The sequence below is a fragment of the Podarcis vaucheri genome (assembly GCF_965113315.1).
Source record: "Podarcis vaucheri genome assembly, chromosome: 12".
In the NCBI taxonomy this organism is placed as follows: Eukaryota; Metazoa; Chordata; class Lepidosauria; order Squamata; family Lacertidae; genus Podarcis; species Podarcis vaucheri.
In genome coordinates, this window is record NC_138750.1 from 36,175,367 (window position 1) to 36,198,688 (window position 23,322).

Below are 23,322 nucleotides of genomic sequence, written 5' to 3' on the forward strand. Positions count from 1 at the left end.
AAGTGAGGTTTTAAAATGAACACGATGAAAGGAAGTTAAGCCAGTGCAAAGAAAAATTAAAGAGAACCATGATACTGATGAGAACGGAAGGTAGAATGAGCTGCACAGTGACGACCCTGCTTGTGTTTTAAATTAAAGGTGGAACTCTCTGGAAGTTAGATTCTGTACTTAGCACTTGGTACCAGCTTTGTGAAGCAATCCCGTGAGCATGAGTAAAGGTAAAGGTAAAGGGACCCCTGATCATTAGGTCCAGTCGTGACTGACTCTGGGGTTGCGGCGCTCATCTCGCTTTATTGGCCGAGGGAACCGGCGTACAGCTTCCAGGTCATGTGGCCAGCATGACTAAGCCGCTTCTGGAGAACCAGAGCAGCGCACGGAAATGCCGTTTACCTTCCCGCAGGAGCGGTACCTATTTATCTACTTGCACTTGGCTTATTATTCTATGATTAAGCATGGCACATGGTTTATCAACCAATAAGTGCAAATTATGTCATAGACGTACCAGTAATGCACCGGCAGAAGTGAAGTAGCCCAGGGGAACATAACCAAAGCAGATCTGAGCATCTACCAGTACGGATGGTGGCCACAATTTTTTAAAAAACAAGCTCTTTACAAAGTCAGCCCCTCCTTTGAACATTTCCCCGCGTAACGGCTCTGACAATGCAAAAAGGTAGCCAGCTGATTCAAGCCGCTGGACGAAATAAAATTCAGTGCTGCCTTCCAGCAAGAGTGCAGCACCCCAAATTAAAGTGATATTACAGTAACTAAGGGGGAGACATTCCAGGCATGTAAACATATATTCAATTAAGCAGCTAATATGAAGCGACAGGAAGTAAACATCTTTGCAACCCTTGCTGGGCATCCCACGAAGAGTTATTCTGTCTAAGGTTCCCACCCAGCATGGAAGATGAGCCTAGGCCTCTGAAGGATGGGAGAGTTGCAGGAGGGGAGGGAGGGAGAAAGGATATCACTCTCCGCCAAGCATTCCCCTGCTATGTTAAAGAGATCAGGTAGCAGCCAATATGAAATACCACGCCTGGGACCTGGGGAGCTCCTGCCAACTTGACTACACAATGCTGGACTAAATTGACAAATAGTTTGACATTAGCTTTGCATGTTCCGGTACAAGGCTAATGTGAGCATTACAAAGTTATGTGGTCTATTTTATAGCCATATAGTGTGTAGTTGGGAAAGGAGGTGGTTCTGTTGGGTTGGAAAGGGGTCACTTTTCCTTCCTTTCTTCTTGAAAAAGCCTTGTATAATGCAAACAGGGGGATTTAACCTTACAGCAGACATTATCATTCAGGATACTTGCTAAAACCTCCCGGAAATTAGAGAAATGGAAAATAAGAGGGCAGGAAATTAAGCAAGTACAGATGCACACATATCTCATAATTTTATTCCAGAGCAACTCAGGTTGGTCAAACCATCGTACAAGTGCTATAAAACAGGCAAAGTGTACCTCCTCAGCAGTAGTTCACTTTTATTTTCAGAAAGGTAACCAACTTATACCAGCTGCTATTCAGATTTTTGAAGCTAAATTGCAATATTCAAACCAGGTTAAGGGACATTGAAAAACAAATCATTAAGTCAGCTGTAAATACAATTTGCTCTCCCAAGTTCTTTGGTTTAAATACAACAGATAACAGGGTCACTTATATCTCAATATTAATAATTCCAGCCCAATACAGGGCCTTTATGTTAGCCCGACTGAATGTTTTCCTCTCAGTTTTTGCCAAGGGGAGATATTTAAACATCCCCAGAAATGATAGACATTGTGGATGTTCTTCGAATGTGCCAGACACTGTAGAACATATCCTTTTCTACTGTCCATTAAACAATCAGACAGAAACGTGTGCTATCACCTTTTTTGGGTAGTCTAACATCAGATTCTGTCTGACATTAACTGAAAGGGTGGCTGAGTTTTTGTCAATAGTACCTCTTAAGTGGTGAATGGCATGATTTAGCATGAAGAAATCCCAATGGAAATCTTTGTCTTTATATATTTCACATGGCTGTTTATTTGTATATATTTTAAATTTTTATATATGAATGTTTTATGATGGCCTATACTTGTAATACCTAATGAAGGTTTGGCAAAGTACCGGTAAGTATAAACTATTAGAAGGCTTGAGCAGGCCAGTTCTCTCTCCTTCGGACAGCTACCATCTCAACTTGAAAGCTCACAGCTGCTTGTCAGATTATTTAAAAACATACTTCTGCATACCTTGGGAGCCCTCCAAGTATATAGAAACTGCTATCTTATTGTTGAGTGGCTCTGCTTTGCTTCAAAACTGATGGGCATTAAACCACCTGAGTTTCCTATTAGAGGGGAGGAAACTGCACACTGTAGCTTGTCGAAGGCCACCTAATGAGCTCACAGAAGAGATGAGGCTCGCACCTGGTGAGTAGCTTGATCTTTCAATCACTATGCTACATCAGCTACCTTCCCTTTCAAGCCAAGGTATTTAAAATGGGCAGTCTTCCCTTAACCTTAGCATCTAGCTCAAGTATGCCGCCAGGGCTACAGAATAATACGTTCAGCAAATATATGCAAAGTAAATTCTGTACGAAATAACTGACTTCACTCAGCAACCTAGCATATCAGCTCACGTTACTAATTGTATTTTTTGGGGAAATAATCTTCCAACCCTTAATAATGTCCCCTGGCATGTATGAAAAGGTTTCTGAGGACTTTTTTGGCAGCCTGAAAGGTTATGTTTAACAGCACCAACAAATGAGCCAACATACTTCATGTGCCATGAGTTTTGCTAAACAGAAAAACCGTGCGACCGTTGTTAAGTTAGGGAAGTTGACAAAAAGAAAAGTTTCCCCATCCCCTCCTCCCCCAGTGAAGCTACCTGCACTCCCATGAAAGGAGCTCTCTGGTGTGCCAGGAGGCCCTTCTGAACAATGTGGAATCAGGTGAGGGGATGGTGCCTGCGGAGGGGAGAATCACCCCCAAATCCTCAGATTCTAAGATATGTTAGCTTAAGAAAGTTCACAGAAGGAAAGTTTCCCATCCAGTCCTCCTCCCCACCAAGAGCTCTCCTGGCCCCATCCTCCACTGTTCAGGTTGCCCAATCCCCCACAGAGGCTTTTCAGAAGTCTCAGACTGAAGGGGTGCAGGGAATGGAGTAGGAAACTTCCCTTCCCTGGGCTATCTTAAGCTATATTAGGATCCAAGGCACTATTTGTTGAAAGGGACACCAAACGTTTTGGAACAGTGGGCACATTTTGGATTTTGGGAAAGGCTGGGAGTGCGTCACAAAATGACTGTCATGGGGGTGTGATATAACACAAAATCAGAGACAACCACCCCTGAAACACACACACACGCACTGGCCACTCTTGCTTCCCAGAAATTGATTAGAAGGTACTTGCACACTTTGCTCCATAACCTCCTTTCTGGGAGGGCTAGAGACATACTTCTTTTTTAATGAAAGGCCAGAGTCTGGGGAACCAATGAAAGCCTTCATGGATGGTGCTTGGTTTGTGACCCCTGGTATATTAACTGATAACAAATATCAAAACAAAAACAAGACAAAAAAATCTGAAGAACGCAACCATTTCTAAATGACATAACTGCAAAAGCCATATTACCACCTTTCATTTGGGAACTGTTTATCAGTAAAAAAAATATAGATCCAGCCTTTACATAGCAGTAAAGTCACTTGCCTGCGCTCTCTATTTATTAAACTATTACTTGCTTATGGCAAAGCCTTATCCACTCCCATTGTTGCATCTGGTACTTTATAACTGGATAGTGTGGGTTCATCTCTAAGGGGGTTAATTTGTACACAGTCTTGCCTTAGGACAGAGAGCTGGGCTCCATGACTTTCATGTGCCTTTGAGGTCTATAATTTCATGCAGTAGAAATCAGAGGACAAAGAAGTAACTTTAATCAGCATCCTTTTAAAATATTTTTAACTTGCTTGTCTCCTCACTTCACAGTCCATAATTCCTGTTTTATCTTCATATTCTGAGGCTACATGCTCTATAGGGTGTTGTGCAGTCCTGTTCAATGTCATACGTGTTGTATTTTTTTAAAAAAATAAGTAATGCATATAATGGATGGCCCCAAAAAAGCGCCTTTCTGGAAACAATAGTTGTATTATTTTTTATGTTGATTTACAGATTTAGACATTAATTTTCAATTTTCAAATCATAGTACGTGTCAGGGGTTCAGAAGCAGAGACGCAGAGAAGGGTGGAAACAGAGAGCGAGGGGGAGGAAGCCGAAGGGAGAATGAGTGATGATGACGACCCGAGATCTCCAAGCCTAAGCAGTGAGTCAGAGGACTCCCAAAAGGGAGCCCCAGTGAGCAGAGCAAGGGGGGGATCCGGGGGGACACCCCAGGAGGAAGGGAACAGAGGAGATTCAGAGAGCAGCAGCTGGAAGTCGGGACCCACGCTCATAACTGAGGGCGGCAGCAGCTGGAAGTCGGGACCCACGCTCAAGACTGAGAGCAGCAGGGAGGAAGGTAGCCAGGCATCGGGTTCCGGAGGCTGTCAGCAGGAGGGAGGGCACGAGTCAGGGGTGGTCACGCCCTCCTCAGAGAGCGAGGCAACGGTTAAGAGGAAAGTAGAGAGTTGGGCGCGCGCGCCAAGTTCAAATGCAGCGGAAGCTGGAGCAGTAAGCAGTCCCCAGCAATCTTGCAACCCACGGATCCCCTCCCACCCAAACCAGTAGTGCAGCTCACAGCATCTCTCCAGCTACCCGACGGCGTCACTATCGAAGTGCCGCTTTCTGTGGATTCTGGAAGCAACGCAGACTTTATAGCGCAGAGCTTTGTGGAGCAGCACGCTATACAGCTATTGCCTGCCACTCTGCCCCTGCAAGTCGTCACAGTGGATGGCAGAGAGTTGCTAGGGGGGCAGGTGGTGAAGCAGACGCCACCGATGGTGATGCGCCTTGGCAACCACAGGGAAGTCATCAGTTTTAATGTCACCCAACTGTCGGACACGCCCATTGTGTTGGGCATGAGTTGGCTGGACAGGCACAGTCCGACACTGGCTTGGTACCAGAGACAACTGATCTTCGGCTCCTCTTATTGCGCAGAACACTGCATCCTGCCCCGACGGGAGGGAGAGGAGGAGGAATCACAACTGCAGTTGGGAACGTTGCAAGCGGTCCCCCACAAATACGCGAGCTTTTTGGAGGTCTTCTGCGAGAAGGAGGCGGACAAGCTACCCCCTCACCGGCCATATGACTGCAAGATTGACCTCCTACCGGGGTCGACGCTGCCGAAGGGGCGGCTATACTCCATGTCTGAAGATGAAATGCAGGAACTCAAACAGTTCATCGAGCATAATCTGGAGCGTGGCTTCATCAGAGAGTCCAAGGCAGTGGGGGGCAGTCCCGTTTTCTTCGTGAAAAAGAAAGACACGCCCCAAAAAAGACTAGTTGTGGACTACCGCCTTTTGAACCAGATGACCAAACCGTCTGACTACCCCATGCCCAGGATTGACGACCTCCTCGCGACAGTGCGCAAGGGACGCGTGTTCACCAAGTTGGACCTGCGAGGGGCGTACAATCTCATCCGCATGCGGGAGGGCGATGAGTGGAAGACGGCCATGTTCACACCGCTGGGCACCTACGAATACAGAGTTATGCCCTTTGGATTACAAAATGGCTCTCACTGTTTTCAAGCTTTTATGCATCACGTGTTGGAGGGACTCCTCTACAAGACATGCGTCTGCTTCCTGGATGACATCCTGATTTTCTCTGACTCGCAGCAAGCTCACGACCGAGACGTGAGGGAGGTGCTCAGCAGGTTGCAACAACATAGACTGTACGCCAAGCTGGAGAAGTGCCAGTTCGACACGACGGAGGTGGATTTCCTGGGATACAAGTTGTCGGACAAGGGGATAGCCATGGACAGCACCAAGGTTCGTGCGGTATTGGATTGGAAAAGCCCGCGCAACCGGAAGGAGGTCCAGCGGTTTGTCGGCTTCGCCAACTTCTATCGCAAGTTTATCAAGGGGTTCGCGATGCAGACGGCAGCAATTACGGACACGCTCAGCTCCAAAAAAAAGAAATTCATCTGGACGGAGCAGGCGGAACAGTCCTTTCAAGCGCTCAAGCATCTCTTCGCATCGGAGAAGCAACTGCTGCATATCGACCCCAGTAAACCGTTGAGGGTAGAGACAGACGCGTCAGACAGAGCCGTGGGAGCTGTCCTGATGCAGCGAGACCCGCAGGGGGTGTGGCGGCCGGGAGCGTTCTACTCCAGAAAGCTCAGCAAGTCGGAGCAGAACTACACCATCTGGGACAGGGAGTTGCTGGCCATTCATGCAGCTTTCAAGGCGTGGAGGCACTTCCTAATCGGCGCCAAGCACACGGTGCAGGTCTGCACGGACCACAAGAATCTGGAGCACTGGCGCACGGCTCAGTTCCTGAACCAGAGGCAGATACGTTGGGCGGAGTTCTTTGCTGACTTCAATTTCCGAATAGAGTACGTCCCAGGCGACACCAACATCATGGCGGATGCACTGTCCCGAAAACCGCAATACCTAGAAGAGGTGACGCCAGCGGCGGCCATGCACATCTTCGCACCGACGGCGTGGGCGTGTGCCTCAGCTACAGTAGACCTGGATGCGGTGCGACGTGCATTGCGGGACGACTCATTCGCGCAAGACAAGATGGCGGAACTGCTCAGAGGCACGGCTACCACGGACGAGTTCCAGGTGCGGGACGGCTTGCTCCTACGCAAAGGGGCTGTCTATGTACCAGGAGACGACCTTCGCGCCAAGGTACTGCAACAGTTGCACGACGCACCCACGGCCGGTCACTTTGGCACAGAGAAAACGATGGAATTAGTCGCGAGAGACTTCTGGTGGCCCAGGCTGAGAGGAGAGGTCGCGGACTACGTCGCGAGGTGCGACACCTGCCAGAGGGCCAAGCCGGTACACAGACCACCGGCGGGACTGTTAGAACCGCTGCAAACACCGTTTGAACCGTGGGAGAGGGTGGCCCTGGACTTTGTGACGGATTTACCCAACTCGAGAGGCAAGACAGCTGTGCTAGTGGTGGTGGACTTGTTCACCAAGATGGCACATTTCATTCCGTGTGCGAAGGTGGCCACGGCGGAACAAACCGCCAAACTGTTCATAGATCACGTGTTCAAAGTGCATGGCCTGCCACGGTCTATCCTGTCCGACCGCGGACGCCAGTTCATCTCGTCTTTCTGGCAGCAGCTGATGGGTTTTCTAAATGTCAAGGTCAATCTGGCATCAGCAAGACACCCGCAGACCAACGGGCAAGCAGAGAGGGTCAATGCCATCATGCAGCAGTACCTGAGATGCTATGCCAATCAACAGCCTGCGACGTGGGTGGATTACCTGCCGCTAGCCGAGTTCGCTTACAACAACACGAAGCACGTGTCCACAGGAGTGACGCCGTTCTTTGCCAACAATGGGAGGAATCCCAGAACCTTCCCGGGACTGGAGAGAGTGGGGGAAGGAGAACCACAGACGGCGGACGCGTTCGCGTCAGAGCTGCAGGCGGTCCACGATCAACTCAGACGGCAGCTGGAGCTAGCTAAGCACGCCTACAAGGTGCAAGCTGACAAGCACAGGCGGGTTGGCGAAGTGATCCAAGTGGGAGACTGGGTCTGGTTGGCAGCCCACGCAGTGCCGACCAGGTCGCTTGCCAAGAAGAAGTTGGGGCACAAGCAGATCGGTCCGTACCAAGTCGAAGCGCAGATCAACCCGGTAGCCTTCCGACTGGCGCTGCCGGAGGGTTCCAGAATGCATCCGGTGTTCCACAGGTCGGTGCTCACTCCCTACAAGGCACCTCACAGGTTCCAGGAGCCAGGGACGGCGCCAAGTCCGCTCCGGGAACGGACGGAGACGCGGGAGGTGAAGCACCAGGACCACATCAACGAGGTCACGGAGATTTTGGACTCCAGATGGGGGGAAGAGGGAGTCGAATACCTCTTAGCCAGAGAGGGCACCCGGGCCAGCGCCAATAGCTGGGTACCAGACTACGCTTTGGAGGAACCCCTGCTCAAGGACGAGTTTCATGCCCTCTTCCCACACAAACCCATGCCAGCGAGCTTCTTCGACGACTGGTTGTTCACACCCACACTTTCTTCCAGCACGTTCCATGGATTCGACTCAGAAGGGGAACCCGCACGGAGCACCCGTTCCCCAGAAGGTTCACCGGCAGGTTCGGCATCAGGCAACTCGTATTGGTGGGACGATCGACCAGAGGAGCGATGGCGCAGGAAGTGGCTGGAGATGCCAGGTCGAGCGACCGACGCAGAGACTGACATGGACGTGTTCGGGGAGGACCTCGGGTTCGAGCACGGCGGTACAGAGATGGAAGAGCAACAAGTCAACGTCGACGACCGCGAGGGGGAAGACTCGGAGGTCTTCAGTTGGCGGCCACCCACGGGGAGCGACCTGTATCCAGCATTCCCTCCCATGATGATGGAGCGCCCAGCACCCACACCTGACAGCGGGGAGGGGGGAAGGGGGGGCTTCGAGGGGGGGATGGATGTCAGGGGTTCAGAAGCAGAGACGCAGAGAAGGGTGGAAACAGAGAGCGAGGGGGAGGAAGCCGAAGGGAGAATGAGTGATGATGACGACCCGAGATCTCCAAGCCTAAGCAGTGAGTCAGAGGACTCCCAAAAGGGAGCCCCAGTGAGCAGAGCAAGGGGGGGATCCGGGGGGACACCCCAGGAGGAAGGGAACAGAGGAGATTCAGAGAGCAGCAGCTGGAAGTCGGGACCCACGCTCATAACTGAGGGCGGCAGCAGCTGGAAGTCGGGACCCACGCTCAAGACTGAGAGCAGCAGGGAGGAAGGTAGCCAGGCATCGGGTTCCGGAGGCTGTCAGCAGGAGGGAGGGCACGAGTCAGGGGTGGTCACGCCCTCCTCAGAGAGCGAGGCAACGGTTAAGAGGAAAGTAGAGAGTTGGGCGCGCGCGCCAAGTTCAAATGCAGCGGAAGCTGGAGCAGTAAGCAGCCCGGAGAGTGAGCCAGGTCCTAAAGCCCGCCGCAAGGAGGCAGAAGGATCAGGGGGGTCAGCGTCAGAGGAGAGTAGAAGGGAGGAGGCCCAGGGGGGCAGAAGGACCCAGAGACGTAGGGAGAGGCGAAGGAGGTGGAGCAAGGCTAGGGTATTAAGCTGGTGTGCAAGAGGCGGGGACTCAGACGGGTCTTCGCCGACCTAGAGCAGAAGGTGTAGAGCTGCACGCTGCAGTTCGGAAATGAAACCTGTAACTCAATAAAGACTCTTTTAAAGTGGACGCTGTGTGGCGTGGTCCTATGTGAGCTGGGACCTGGTAGCAGCTCTGACAGTACGTTTTCATTCTACAATGTCAAACACATTTCTTGCTCATAAAAGAGGCAACTGGCTGATTAGCTAGCTAGTTAGTTGGTTGGAAGCGCAGCTACTTAACAAGTGGCAATACATTACTAGCTTCCAGCTTCCAGTATATGTAGATTAATGAGAAAAACATAAAACGATCATTTATGGTTCATTTTCATTTAATATTTTGAAATTATTTTCTTCCAATATGCAGACAGTTTTTTAAAAAAAACACAAATAAAAATAAATTCTGAAATGAGATAATTTTGTGGCTTGAAAAAAGCACCAAAGGCTGCACTCCTAACCCCACTCCATTCTGCAGGAGGGGGTGGGGTTAAGATTTAGCAGATGTCTCCGTCTTCTGGCCTCTGCTGCTGCTGCTCTATTGGCAGTAACTGGTGTTGGGCTCCAAAATAGGGTGTTGCAGTGGAAGAGCAGGACTGGGCATGGACCTGCAGCCCATAGGACAGTCCATTCCCTGGAGAGAGACACTGCTGCACCAAGCTGCAGATAGCCCAGAATTGGGAGTCATGCTGCTCCTTTCACTCCAGCCAGGAGCAGCAAGCAGGGCTACAGATGCAAAGGAAGATCTGCAGCTCCACAGCTCCCTGGTCCCTCTTAAGGTCACACCCACACCATACATTTAAAGCACATCGTTTTCCCCAGAATCCTGGGAACCGTAGTTTGTTATGGGCGCTAGGAGTTGTATGGGGTGAGTGTGAATACTCCAGACTTAATTAAATTCTTTTTCTACTACATTTTGCTCTGAACTACTGTGTGTTAAAAATAATACAGTGTTGTGCCTTTTTGCGGCGAACGGGTAAAGGCAATTAGGCACAATCCCCCAGGAAGGTCTCCCCTGAAAGTCCCACTTATTCATCAAACTTACTTCTAAACAGTCCTCTAAAACAGCAGAATTCTTAAAAGAGGAACCAGAAGAAGAAAAATATTGTGCTAATAAATTGGTTTCCCAGTGTTTGGCTAGGAATGGGAACTGAAATATGTTTTAAATATTGAGTGGCGTTTTGATTTGTTATCTGCCGCAAGTTTCTTCTGAAAATAAGGTGAGATATAAGGGCTTTTTAAACAAAGAAACAAATTGCCCAAAAACTATTAATTCAGAATTAAACTTCATGGAGTTATTTTCGACCCTGCTTCCCTACTTGCTTATGCCTCCTTCTTGTTTCTGACTCATTTTTGGAAAGACGTCAGGTGGTTTGGCATAATCTCTGCATAACACATTCTTTTTTCATAGGCTCCAAATAAGGGAGGTATTTTCATACCCAAGTACGCCTAAGCAGCTAAAATCTAATTATATATTGCGACTGCTAAATGGGGAAGGGGGGTTTCAAGAGAGTCAGAGCTTAAGAAAAGAAAAAAATCTGGCATTTTATCTTCAGCTGAATAGCTGGCACTTACCATAATTTTTTGCAACCCTTACAGAATCAGAGTATCATTTATTCAGGAGTGGACAAAATGTATTCAATGGCTGTACTTGAGATATAAGTTACAGAATCAGGTCCTTAACATAAGAAATTTAATTTCCAGTTGAAGTACATTAGTCAGCATGTGGGTGTAGCTAATTTCTCTTATTATAGAAAACAATGTTTAAAAGCAAATCTTGCTCATAACATCTATCCTACCCTGTATAAAATCATACTCTGGGCATGATCCAGTCCACCGCATCCACCTGCATGAGATTTCACGCAAAAAACGGTGGACAGGGTGGGGAACATCCAGTTGCAAGAATAATTCGGGGCTTTAAAGCACTTTGCCCATGATGTCATTGTGGCATCATGTGACTGACAGGTAGGCAGCCTTGGTCACCTGTCAAATTTGGTCCGCAAGGCTGATCTTGATAAGGATCTGGCCTGTGGAGCCAAAAAGGTCCTCCATCAACTCTGGATGCATATGATGAGCAGCCATACAATCTAGTTTATCTTGATCTAGATATCAATGCTTGGAACCCAGTAATTGTCTCACTGATGAAATCTGTTTGCTGCACATTTAGTCAAAATAGCCTAACAATTTTTTTTCTAAAAAAATAAATTATTTTTCTAATATATCCCCAATAATAGCCGAATTATAACAATAACAATTAATTCCCAAATTATACAATTATCAAAATGTCAATCAACTTCCAATTAATACATTTTAGTTAAAGTGGCTCCCCGCATGGTGGTTTGGGTGCATTTCTATTTTGCTCATTAATATCAATATTACTCCAATGTCCCTTCCTCACTTGTAAATATCTTTTTATACTTTTTCCAGAGAGGGTTGCCGAATCATAAATATATAAAGCAAGCTTAGAATAAACAAACCATGGGTTTCCCTCTCCCCAACCAACTCTCACACCAAAGAAAAACTTACCTTAATTCAAACCTTTGATCCATGTAGCTCAGGCATAGGCAAACTCTGGCCCTCCAGATGTTTGAGACTACAATTCCCACCATCCCTGACCACTGGTCCTGTTAGCTAGGGATGATGGGAATTGTAGTCCCAAACATCTGGAGGGCCGGAGTTTGCCTATGCCTGATGTAGCTGGTATATTCAGCAGTATGTTGTTGCAACCCTTTTCCATCACACACCAGTACTTTAAAGAATTAAAGATGCAATTAAACGGAGAACTCTGCTTCTTAATGGAGGGTTTTCGCCAGGTGAAGTGCTTTTGCACTCAGCGCTTCCCTGCCTCCAACATTCCATGCTAGAGTGAGAGCCAGGTACCAAGATGAACTGCAAGTGAAGCCTATTCCCGCCGTCCCTGGGGAAAATTTGCAAGGATGATTTACCCTTAGTCATCCTTGTTTTTCGTTTGCCGACGATCCCCCGCTGTTGTGGGGGCTGCCTCCATTGAAGCAGGCAGGAACAGAAACCAGCTAGCCTAACAATTTTAATATCATTGTAGTGGAGTCAGTTAGTATATAATACTATATAGTGTAGTGCACTACAATATATCATATTATATCACAGCATATCAATCGAGGTAGTCAATGTAGTGCTCTCCACATCAACTCTAATCAACCTCAGCCAGCTTGGCCAAAAATGAAGGATGATGGGAGTTGCAGTTCTACAGTATTTGCAGGGTCCCATATTGGCAATCCTTGGTATATATGATTGTTCATATTTAGGCACATTGGCACATTTTTCAAGGAACCATCAAGATCCATAGAATTATATACTGATTTCTGCTTTTCTATTCTAGAATATTGGCAAAAGCAGAGGTTTTCCTTTGCAACACAGCCTGGGACTTTTTTAAATTATTGATTTGACTTTACTTTTAGATTTCATTCTATAAGAGCTTCAGTTTCCTTTTGCAATATAACATCACTCCACTTTTATAGAGCAAGGAGATGACCTATATAAATCATGCTGTATTTTACTTTAAATTTCACTTTTGACCCATGAAAGGGTATTTTGCGGGGAGTGACCTGGAAAAGTAAACAATTTTTCCCCAAGCACTTTGCATTCTGAAGATAAGGCAATGGTGCAAGGTCAACCATACATAGATAATCACAGTTATTTTGAAGGAATACAAGATTATTTTGTCTCAAAAGTAGAGGATCTGCGCACCATGAGCCTCCAAAACAAGCAAAATACTGCTTGTGCACTGAAGCTACAGCAAGTAGGGGGAGAATAGATAGCAAGTTTTCCCATCGGGAAAAAGGGTCCTGATACATTCAACAAATATGTAGCAGCTTGCTACGGAGACATACAAAACTTAATTTTACATACCAATAAATCAATGAATGTATACAGCAAGTAAACCTCGGGGGGGGGGGATGTTACGTACTGTGAAAAGATAAAGTTGTGGCTGGAAATATGAAACAAACAATATTAGTTCTGGGATGGAGCAGATTCCGTACAGATCTCGGTCTGCACTGAAATCCAGACTTGCTGTGAGGTTAGAAGGATCATTCCCAAACGAGAGGGTGCTTTAATTCCTTTCTCACCCATGAAACAGTCCACCTGACAACGTTATTTGCAGAACAAAGCAACGTTTCAATGAACAGAAATGTTTCTGAGAACTGGTGGTGAACGTTCATAGGCTCCAAGTAGGTTTTCAGCCAATTAGAAGGCCATACTAGGAATAGGGGCCTCAAGAAAAGCTTCAGCTACAAAATCAGACAGGAGCTGTATTTTAAAGCAATCCCAATCTATATTCACAACAGCATACTGTATTATTATTCACCTGCCATCTCTTTCTGCTGCTCCACCTTCTGTTACTGTTTTGACGAAAATGCCCAGTTTCTCAAGGCCTGCATCTGCTCCAACTCCCATTCCAATAATGCTGATGCCAAGTCCATCTTCATCTGAGAAGCAGATAAATCAAAGCAGATCCATATGTTTGTTAAGCATTTTTCACACTTGGATTAGTACATTTTGAATCCTGTTCTCTCTCCCCACCTGAGTAAAACCTTCCATGAAATTTTTCTTTATGACTTTATAACTGCATGTGCAAAGAGTAAAACACACATTGTCATTCATCCTCCCTAACTCATAAAGCCATAACATTTCAATGGACTTACAGTATTTCTTATTTCCTATTATGGAAGTCAGGTAGCCCCAATCGTTTTTTGCAATGGAAGGAGAAAGAAGCCTATCTTGCTCCTTCTGCCATGGCTGCCAATCAAGAAATCCTGTGTTCAAAGGAATTATGGCCCACTAATATATACTGAGTTCAGGATACTTCTAAAAAGCAGTTTTCCATAACAGAAATTGGGGGGGGGGGACCAGTGCATTAAACATTAAGATCTGGATACCAAAAACCCTACTCACACATATCTCAAAGAGACACTTGGCAAATCTATTTTGAAACCCCTCAGGAGATTACTTGAGGTTGACAAGGTTTGAAGCCAATGTTCTACTGCATACACAGATGTGAATTAACATGTTACCTCAACTGGATTACAATGTAATAATAATATAATATAATATAATATAATATAATATAATATAATATAATATAATATAATATAATATAATATAATATAATATAATAATATAATATAATATAATATATTATTATAATACTACTATATGTTACTATTTAATATCCAAGAATTATTTATACAAATTGCACACTGCATATTAAGCTATGGCAGGTTTTTCATGACCCCTTTCTGGCAAAGTCTTGCAATTCTACTACATATCTGTATGACTATACATTTAAAAAAATGCTCTGCAGCATAGCATTTGTAGAATGCATACCTTTTTCAAGCTCTGCTGGGAAAAGCTCCAGCTTCTCCACACGTTTTTCTAGTTCGTATTCTGCTGATGCAGCCACCGGGTCTACTTCATCATTTCTCCTGTCATAATCTTCATTAGAATATGTGTGGAAAACCTGGAGAGAGAGATAACGGTAATAAGTCAACTAAACCATCCAAAAGCTCACTTCTAAAACCTACTACTACTCTAGAGGTGAGCTATTGCTTTCATACCGTGCTTCCGAGCTTCCTAGAGTATCTGGCTGGCTAGATAGAACACTGATTTAATTGAGAAGGGGGTTTCATATGTTCTTAAAGCAAGGATGGAGAACCTGTGACCCTCTAAATGTTGTGTGACTTCAGTTCCCATCAGCCCAAGCTTCCACTATAGCCAGTGCTTAGGGATAATGGGAGCTGTAGTCCAACATCATCTAGAGGGTCAGATGTTAGCCACCCCTCTCTTAAAGGAAATAACTGTTGTGCACATATAACTGTGGACATCCGTAATAATGAGGTTGCTTTTCTTTGGAGCCAGATGCAAAATGGTGGGTCAGGAGGGTGACCATATTCTTAGAATTAAGGAACAAGGTCACTGTGCCTCTGAACACATTCTCAACTCAATAATTTGCTTTCAGTTCCAGAACTGAGGTCACAATCCTGTAACACAAAAATCCACAAAATGCTACAGCTTTTTTGTTTGGTTTTGGCAAGGTGGAAGGGAAGCTTTTCTGTTGTCCATATGATTTAATAATTATTTAATAATTTAGAATCTGAACCCTTGTTGATCTACTGTAACATACTGTGAGATCTACTAGTAGACCCCAATCTACCTTTTGTCCACAGCACCTCTTTAGAATTCAGGATCTTAGTTCTGCATTAAGCAGATTTTCTTTTTAACCCACATAGCAACAAATCCAATACGTGTTCCAGAAAGAGCACCACTCTGTTCTTTTTAATAATGTAAAACAAAGGGCAGTTCAAACCTTTTTTTACAAAAAAAGAACTATCTTTACTTGAAAGATTCACAGCAATTTTTTAAAAGTGCATAAGATGCAATATGATGGTGGAATCTGAACTATCATTGGTTTCATCTTTTAACAAATAACAAAGCTGTGATTTACTCATACTGTATTCAATAAAAGCTGTGGATAAATGAATACTACAGTATATACTACAGTAAACTGAAACCTTAGGTGCCGCATAAATTAAAACTTCTTGTACATAAGGCATTTTGAATAAGATGTTAAATATTGGTTAAACGTTATCAGACACTCAGTTCTATAAAACTCACAGTGACATTCAAAAGCCAAAGCACAACAACAAAAATTGGGGTAGTCAAGAGTCTTCGTTCTGGAGGTCTGTTCTTAACCTGAAACTGTTCTTAACCTGAGGTACCACTTTAGCTAATGGTGCCTCCCGCTGCTGCCACGCTGCAATTTCTGTTCTCATCCTGAAGCGAAGTTCTTAACCAGAGGAACTATTTCCGCATCAGCGGAGTCTGTAACCTGAAGCGTCTGTAACCTGAGGTACCACTGTACAACTAAGTCTAGATCCAACCCAATGTAACAAACAATAAAGTCTGAGATCCAGGCACTAATAAGCATAATTTAAAAGGGTGGGGGGGAGGCCAACATTACATAAAGAGAATCCCCTGCCCACCAGTCACAAATTCCTGAAACTGTATAGACTGACATTTAAAATCTTCCATGGAATAGACTGGAATAGCAACCTCTGTATCATGTTGCCCTGCCAACCATGTCCCAAACTGGTATCCCATGTATTTACATTTCTGTCTGGCAGGAAAGGCCTAGCCATCACCATCACCTCACCTTCTTCAGGTGAAGGCTGGCGTTAACTGCATCTTCTCCAGCATCCCCCCAACTATGTGGGTCCTCCTCAATGGTCAATTGCCCCTTTAGCTATTAATCATGGTCAGCACAAGGCATGGCAGCATACAGTTGGATAGATCGATACTCTGTGCATGCCCACTGTTTCTCCACCCCACCCCCTCTTAAATAAATTTCTCAACTGCATTTCTGGGCAGTACTGGCCTCTGGGTCAAGCTCAAGGCCTGTTAAGTGTATTTGCATTACTCAAGACGTTGTGGGCTACACCCCTGGGTTAAAGGGCGTGGGAGATCAGGAGGAATGATGGGCTGAAGCTACCAAGCAGAAGACTTGAGCTAAGGTGGCAGTCATTTTATTCCCAAGTAGACCACTGTAAGGTGGCAGGAATCCCAAAGTGACCTAGAGGACGAAGAGGATGGTGATGGCAAGGAGAAAGAAACAGAGCAGTAAACCCATTGCTAGTAGGCTAATCCACTGGGTTGGTGTTAGAATGTGGTGCTGCCATCCAACATACTCCCCTTGCCACTCCCCTTTCAAAATCACCAGTTCTGTCAAAAAATAATGGGTTACTTGATTTTTTAAAAAGGAGAAATTACAGCTTCTTCAAACGTGAGAATTTGCAATGGTATCTATAAGGAGGATCACGTTATTATTTTTTTTTGTAAAGCTGGCTTTTCACATGTTTTGTGCAAAACTAAGCCCGCCCCGCCCCCCAAAAAAATACCGGGCATGGTGGAGGGCAGAACCCTATTTTCCCTTCATACATTTCTCTTATGATTTCCTTACTAACCTGCAAAAAAAAAAACCCAAAATAAATGACAAAAAAATTAACAACAAAACTGAGCTATCATAATATACTGTGTGGGTTGAAATGCTTTATTTAAGGAACAAAGCTCTTCTCGTTGCATCAAATATGGGCTTCAGGTTGGCAAAGCAAAAACCACTCTGGATTTGAGCCTGGAATCCACACGCCTTCCATGAGGTGCTAAAGCTATCCTGTATTTCTTGGCAGACTCCACCATCCCCTTCATACTGACAAGACTGTCAAGGAAACCTTACAATATTGCTGAGAGAATAAAGAAAGCAGCCGTCACTCAGGAGGCAACCCAAGGTAATAAAATGGGGTGCTGCTGTTAAGTAGTTAGCAATGGCCTCAAAATGGAAAGTGAATTTCTTTTAGCAAAGTACTTGGTGTTAAGATCATTGCTAATTTTACTCTAACAGGACGGCTGTTATTGGTATATGTTGGGCTGCTGCTTCTGGCTATGAATTCATTTCAAGATTTCACACCAGAAGCTAGCATTGCCCAGTCCATATTTCTCTGAGGGGAAATTAAAGAACGTTCTAAGTAAAGAAGATGCTTTTATTTGCTCCTGTAAAACAGAAAGAAAAAATTGTAATATTATTTTACTGAATGGTTCGGGTATTTCAAATACCCAATTGACTGAAATACCTATACAACCAATACAAAAATGCTACACTATACTACATATAAATGAAAAATGTACTATTCAGAGTTGGACTCGGTCTAAATTAGCTGAACTTAGTTCACAGTGAAATAAATGATACTTAAATTAAGCCATGACTAACTTATCCCATTGGTTTCAATAAGATCAGCTAATTTAGTCTGGATCCAACCCATTGATTACCTTTAAAAAACTACCAATTTTTTTTTAAGACTTCAGATTTTTTTCTTTCTAGCTACACAACCGGTGTCCAAATATTGCCTAAATCCGGGCAACATTTCCTACATAGCAGATATTTATGGAAATTATGCTGTATAAACAAATACTACAATTATGAATTAATAATTGATTTCACAATTGGCATTGAACACGAACGAGTTATTTAAAATAAATACTGAAATTAAGCAGCTTCAGTTTGCAAAGCTTCAGACAGAAAAGCCCTCTGAACTCAGTTTAAGGTCTTATTAAGCAAAGCTAGGAATTACAGTACAAGGCAGTTGTTGTATCCCAGATAACACCGTATATGGGGTGTGTCATGTTTCAATACATTAAAAAATTGGGAGATTTCAGGATTGTTCCATGCTGCTGTTTACACACTTCCTGGTTCCTTAAGTTTAGACATTTGGCTGGGGGAAAGGACTTGTTCTAGAAATATCGTGATTCATTCAGAGCTCAAAACTATAATTTTTCAAAAAAATGAAATAAGTAACTGTAGACAGAGATAATCAGCAATAATGCCACAAGGAAAAATTAACACGATGTGCATGTGCAATTGAAGCCTCTCCATCACTGCCTGCAGCAAGCCTTGCTGTTGTCAAGGTAACAGATGAGTATGCTGTTCCATTTTATGGTTATCTCAAACCTAAAAGAGCATCAAAGTCATCAGGATAAGGAAAGGGAATCTTGTATTAAAGGAGAACTGTTCTAATTAAATTGACTGGGGGATCAGCCCTCAAAGCACTACCCTCACATGAGCTGCATTTATTTGAAATAAATAAGTGGTGGTTGCACAGAAGCAGTGTTTTCGCTGGGTTGCCTCTCTTGGATACTTTCACACAACACATTTTGAAGCCTTAAGTCACTAAGCTAAGAAAAGCATGTATGTATAGACATATACATACACAAGCAGAAAATGTGCATGCTTCTTCAGCAGGCTATCACTTAACCTGGGATATGTAGTATATATTATCCACACCTATTTTTAACCCCATTTTGCCCTAGTGATAGCACAGAAGAAAAACGTATATACTTTCCCAGATGTATACTGTAATGGGTTCTCGAAAATCCAACAAATTTCTTAATAATCCAACAAAACAGATCATATATGCCATATTCGCCTTGCAAAAGGAATTCACTTAATGGCAGTAGATCAAAAAACTCTGGGGTAGTTGTCCAACAACCTTTTCCCACATAAAGTTAAAACCATTTAAACTGGAAACCAGGAATGCACCTTTGTCTCCATTCATCATCTGGAATTCCAATAGTCAAATAAAAACTCCAAACGAGTAAGACAGACACACCTCAAAAACTGATCCAACTGTTGCTTTTGCTCATGCTAAATTGATACTCTTATCCAATGAAACACGTTTTTCTCAATGCTGTCTGTGTCCACTTCAATGTAAAAAACCCCCCCACCAACTATACAGAATATGCAAACAGGTTATTGAGTATACTGATTATCTTCAACTAGTGGGTCAGGATTCACTCCAGAGATACTGCCACCATTTTCTTTTTGTAACCATTGTAGCGAGGGAAACAAAAAGCGGGGAAAATCAGGAAAATTAGATACAAAGAGAGACAGAGATGCGAGTGAGAACACAGACACAGAGACAAAAAATGAACATAGACCTCATGCTGCAGGTTAAAGTCTGGGCAGTGGCGTAGCGTGGGGGGTGCAGGGGGGCCGGCCACACCGGGCGCAACATCTGGGGGTTAGGGGGCGCAAATCCATGGGTTAGGGGGCGCAAATTACTTGCCTTGCCCCGGGTGCTGACAACCCACGCTACGCCACTGAGTCTGGGTGTCAAGTTGAAGACTACAAATGAAAATATTAAAGACTACTGATCTAGAGTGCAAAGAAGAAGAAGAAGAAGAAGAAGAAGAAGAAGAAGAAGAAGAAGAAGCAGCAGCAGCAGCATATGGAGATCTGAACTGAAGCGGACTTTTAATACAAATTGCAGGTAGCATCAGTTTAGATTGGTGCATTGTTAGAAGCTTGGCATTCACAGACTCACGGTTTCAATTCTGATTAACCTGAAGCATTATTTTTTTCCAGTCTGAGTTTGCAGTAATAAAACTGGTTGTCTGAATACTGCAAAGAACAGAAGAAACAAGTTATGGGAAATATGGATCATAAACATCTTACTGCAAATCCTTTTCTCCCAAGTTATTCTGTTTTTTAGAAATGACATTTACTTTGTGATCTGGACTCATATGCTTTTTTAATCCCCTAACACCTTGCTGGCCAGGACTAATGGGAGTTGTAGTCCAAAACCACTCCCATTGTTTTGGACTACGGGGGTGGGTGGGTAGGGGAAGCATGGCTTTGTTTTTTGCAGTCTTCAGATCATGTGAAAAATGAATATAAGATTTTAGCAGAAGTTCATTCATTTTCAGCTTTGTATTCTTATTATATAAAAAAAGTGCACCTAGACATTCCGTTGTTGTGCCCATAAGGGATGCGGGTAGCACGGTGGTCTAAACCACTGAGCCTCTTGGGCTTGCTGATCAGAAGGTCGGCTGCTCAAATCCCTGTGATGGAGTGAGTTCCCATTGCTCTGTCCCAGCTCCTGTCAACCTAGCAGTTCGAAAGCACACCAGCGCAAGTAGATAAATAGGTACCACTGTGGCGGGAAAGTAAACGGTGTTTCCATATGCTCTGACTTCTGTCACGGTGTTCTGTTGCGCCAGTAGTGGTTTAGTCATGCTGGCCACATGACCTGGAAAACTGTCTGTGGACAAACGCCGGCTCCCTCGGCCTGAAAGCGAGATGAGCGCTACAACCCCATAGTCGCCTTTGACTGGACTTAACCATCCAGGGGTCCTTTCCTAGGTTTAAGGTGCCATTTAGCTCCTAACTTTAATATCTCAGTTTCTAACACTGGTGCAGCCTCCCAGGAAATCCTTCAAAGCAAGCCCTGCTGAAATGAACAGGACCTTTGCAAAAGCGCAGATGTGTTCTCCCTAGCTCTGAAGAGGGTCAACACAGATCAATGTCTCAGCGGATTGTGTCTACTGGCAGCACCGGTAACGGAACCTAAGTCTATCTTCAGCACATTGGTATCACATCACTTGCACATAAACGAACAATTAGACAGCAGCAAAGAGGGTTATTGGAAAAGCTTTTGTTCTGTAATGAAAGTTGCCAGGTTGTTGTTTTTTTAAAAAAGGAAATATTTCAAATAGAATATATGCTACAGATCCCCAAGTGCTAGAGTAGTGCTTTCTTACTTTTATAGTGTAGATTTAACTCAACAGCACCTGCAGGCAGAATTCAGTTTTGGCTGACTTGGGTTTCCACCCCCACTTCCTCCCCCCCCCCCATGACAGTTCCGTATTCTTGCTCTCTTTCCTGGGAGCACAATGAACTGCATCCAGGCAAGATGCAAAGCTACCTACAGTAAGCAAAGGAATGTTTATCCTCTAAAAGCTCATACCGAATGTATTGCATTACATTTAATCACATCAGTGCCTCAAAAATCAGACAGCTTTCTATTCCTAGTAGTTTAGCTTCCTAATGCCTCCAAATATGGTAGTCAAGGCAAAAGAGGATGTGATACAAGCCAAAAGTAGGGTTTATCTGGGATATCTGCCTAACTGGTATGGCAGCACCAGCTGTAAATATAATTCAGAAAAAAATAATGATGATTAGGCAGCAAACAGAAGGTCACAGATGCACATGGGAACATCAGCTGTATAAGCAAAATATTTTTATCGGGCTCAGAACACTGTTTTTAAAATCATGCTTCAAAGAGATTGTGTGGCAATGTGAGGAAAATAAGCACCCATAGTTGTAAATCACTGAATGGGTTTGTCTTCACTTTTTGTTGTTTTTTGTTGTTGAGCATATTGTACAATCCTATTATTTTCAGGGGAAAGATATGTATATTTGTCATGCTTCTGCTACAACCAAAGTAAACAGCAAAATGCCAAACAACTGTTGTGTTCATATGATAAGGTTAAATCAATGTTTAAGTTCGCCTCCAGGTTCTGAAGGGGTAACAACACAATGAAACTAAAAATTATGGTCACATTCTAAGCAAACACATTTAAATCCCATTGATTGCAACATCGTTTTTAAATCTCTGCCACTAAAACTCAATTCTACCTATCTGTATAAGCCAGTCCAGGATTTGCAGCCTAGAACAATGGTCCATTCATTTCAGAACTTATCCTTTCACGTTGTTAATAATAATAATAATAATAATAATAATAATAATAATAATAATAATAATTTTATTATTTATACCCCGTCCATCCATGTTTTCCATGTATTCAAAATAAATGATCTTCTAATTAAGAATAAAGGTCAAAATATATTGCTATACTTCATAACTTTCAGTATATACATGCTTAGCGGAGAACTGGTCTCCACCCAAATAAAGGTAAATCATCTATTATAAACATAAAAAATGAAATAAATGGCTTACACCTCTTGCTTATGCTGGGCATCCTCTTGTTCTTTGTCAGGGCAGGGAGGGGTGTGCAGGCACAGATAAAAAGCCTTTTGTGAACAATGGGTTAGGGTCACATCCAGTGGGAGGTTTGCCTTAGTGGAAAGTGCTTGCCTAAGTCCCATCATCCATTTTCTGTCCGTTTCCCCCAACCCACTTTAGCCCCCTCTCTCCTCCATGAAAAACTGCCACTGAGGGTTGGGAGACCCTCTGGAATAAAACCGGCATGGAGGGCTCAGGCAAGACCCAAAATTTCTTTGAATCTGCGCTTCTGGCTTAAGCTTCAACAACCCAAACTGGTCATGAAAAGCATAGGCTGCACTGGGGGAAAGCCAGTTCAATTTGCAATGAGCTTCCATCTCCTGGTACTGTTGCAACACTGAAGCAACTAAAAGAGCACTGGAACCTCTTTTTTACCGCAAGTCAGAGGGACCATGTGAGATCAGAACCACTGAGGTGCTTTTAAATCCCACCTCCCAAGCCTAGGACTCAGACTGCTGCCTGAGGGAAGGGACTGTTTGAGAACCAACCAATGTGAGTTTTCATACCTTCTCAAGCCCACACACAGCCTGGGACCACTGTAAGGAGTTCACACCTGGTCCTCCCAAGACCTGGGTCAACAATGTCCTGCACTGTCCTACACTTTAGGAGTTCTAAAACAGGGTTTCCCAAATTTGGGTCTCCAGCTGTTTTTGGACTATAATTCCCATTATCCCTGGGCCACCGGTCCTGCTAGCTAGGGATGATGGGAGTTATAGTCCAACAACAGCCGCAGACCCAAGTTTGAGCAACACTGTTTTAAAGTGTTAGAATGGCGTA

At 44.3% G+C, this 23,322-nt stretch overlaps 1 protein-coding gene across 12 annotated transcripts in view; it reads right to left on the minus strand.

The window, feature by feature from the left end:
* PPP1R9A (protein phosphatase 1 regulatory subunit 9A) overlaps positions 1 to 23,322 on the minus strand; it is a 148,104-nt gene that overhangs the window by 52,676 nt on the left and 72,106 nt on the right. For all 12 annotated transcript variants that reach the window (XM_082194112.1, XM_082194109.1, XM_082194108.1 and 9 more), the window contains 2 exons: positions 14,522 to 14,654; positions 13,503 to 13,623 (listed from right to left, as the gene is read on the minus strand). In XM_082194112.1, coding sequence (XP_082050238.1) covers positions 13,503 to 13,623; positions 14,522 to 14,654 — 254 coding nt within the window. The remainder of the gene's footprint in view (positions 1 to 13,502; positions 13,624 to 14,521; positions 14,655 to 23,322) is intronic.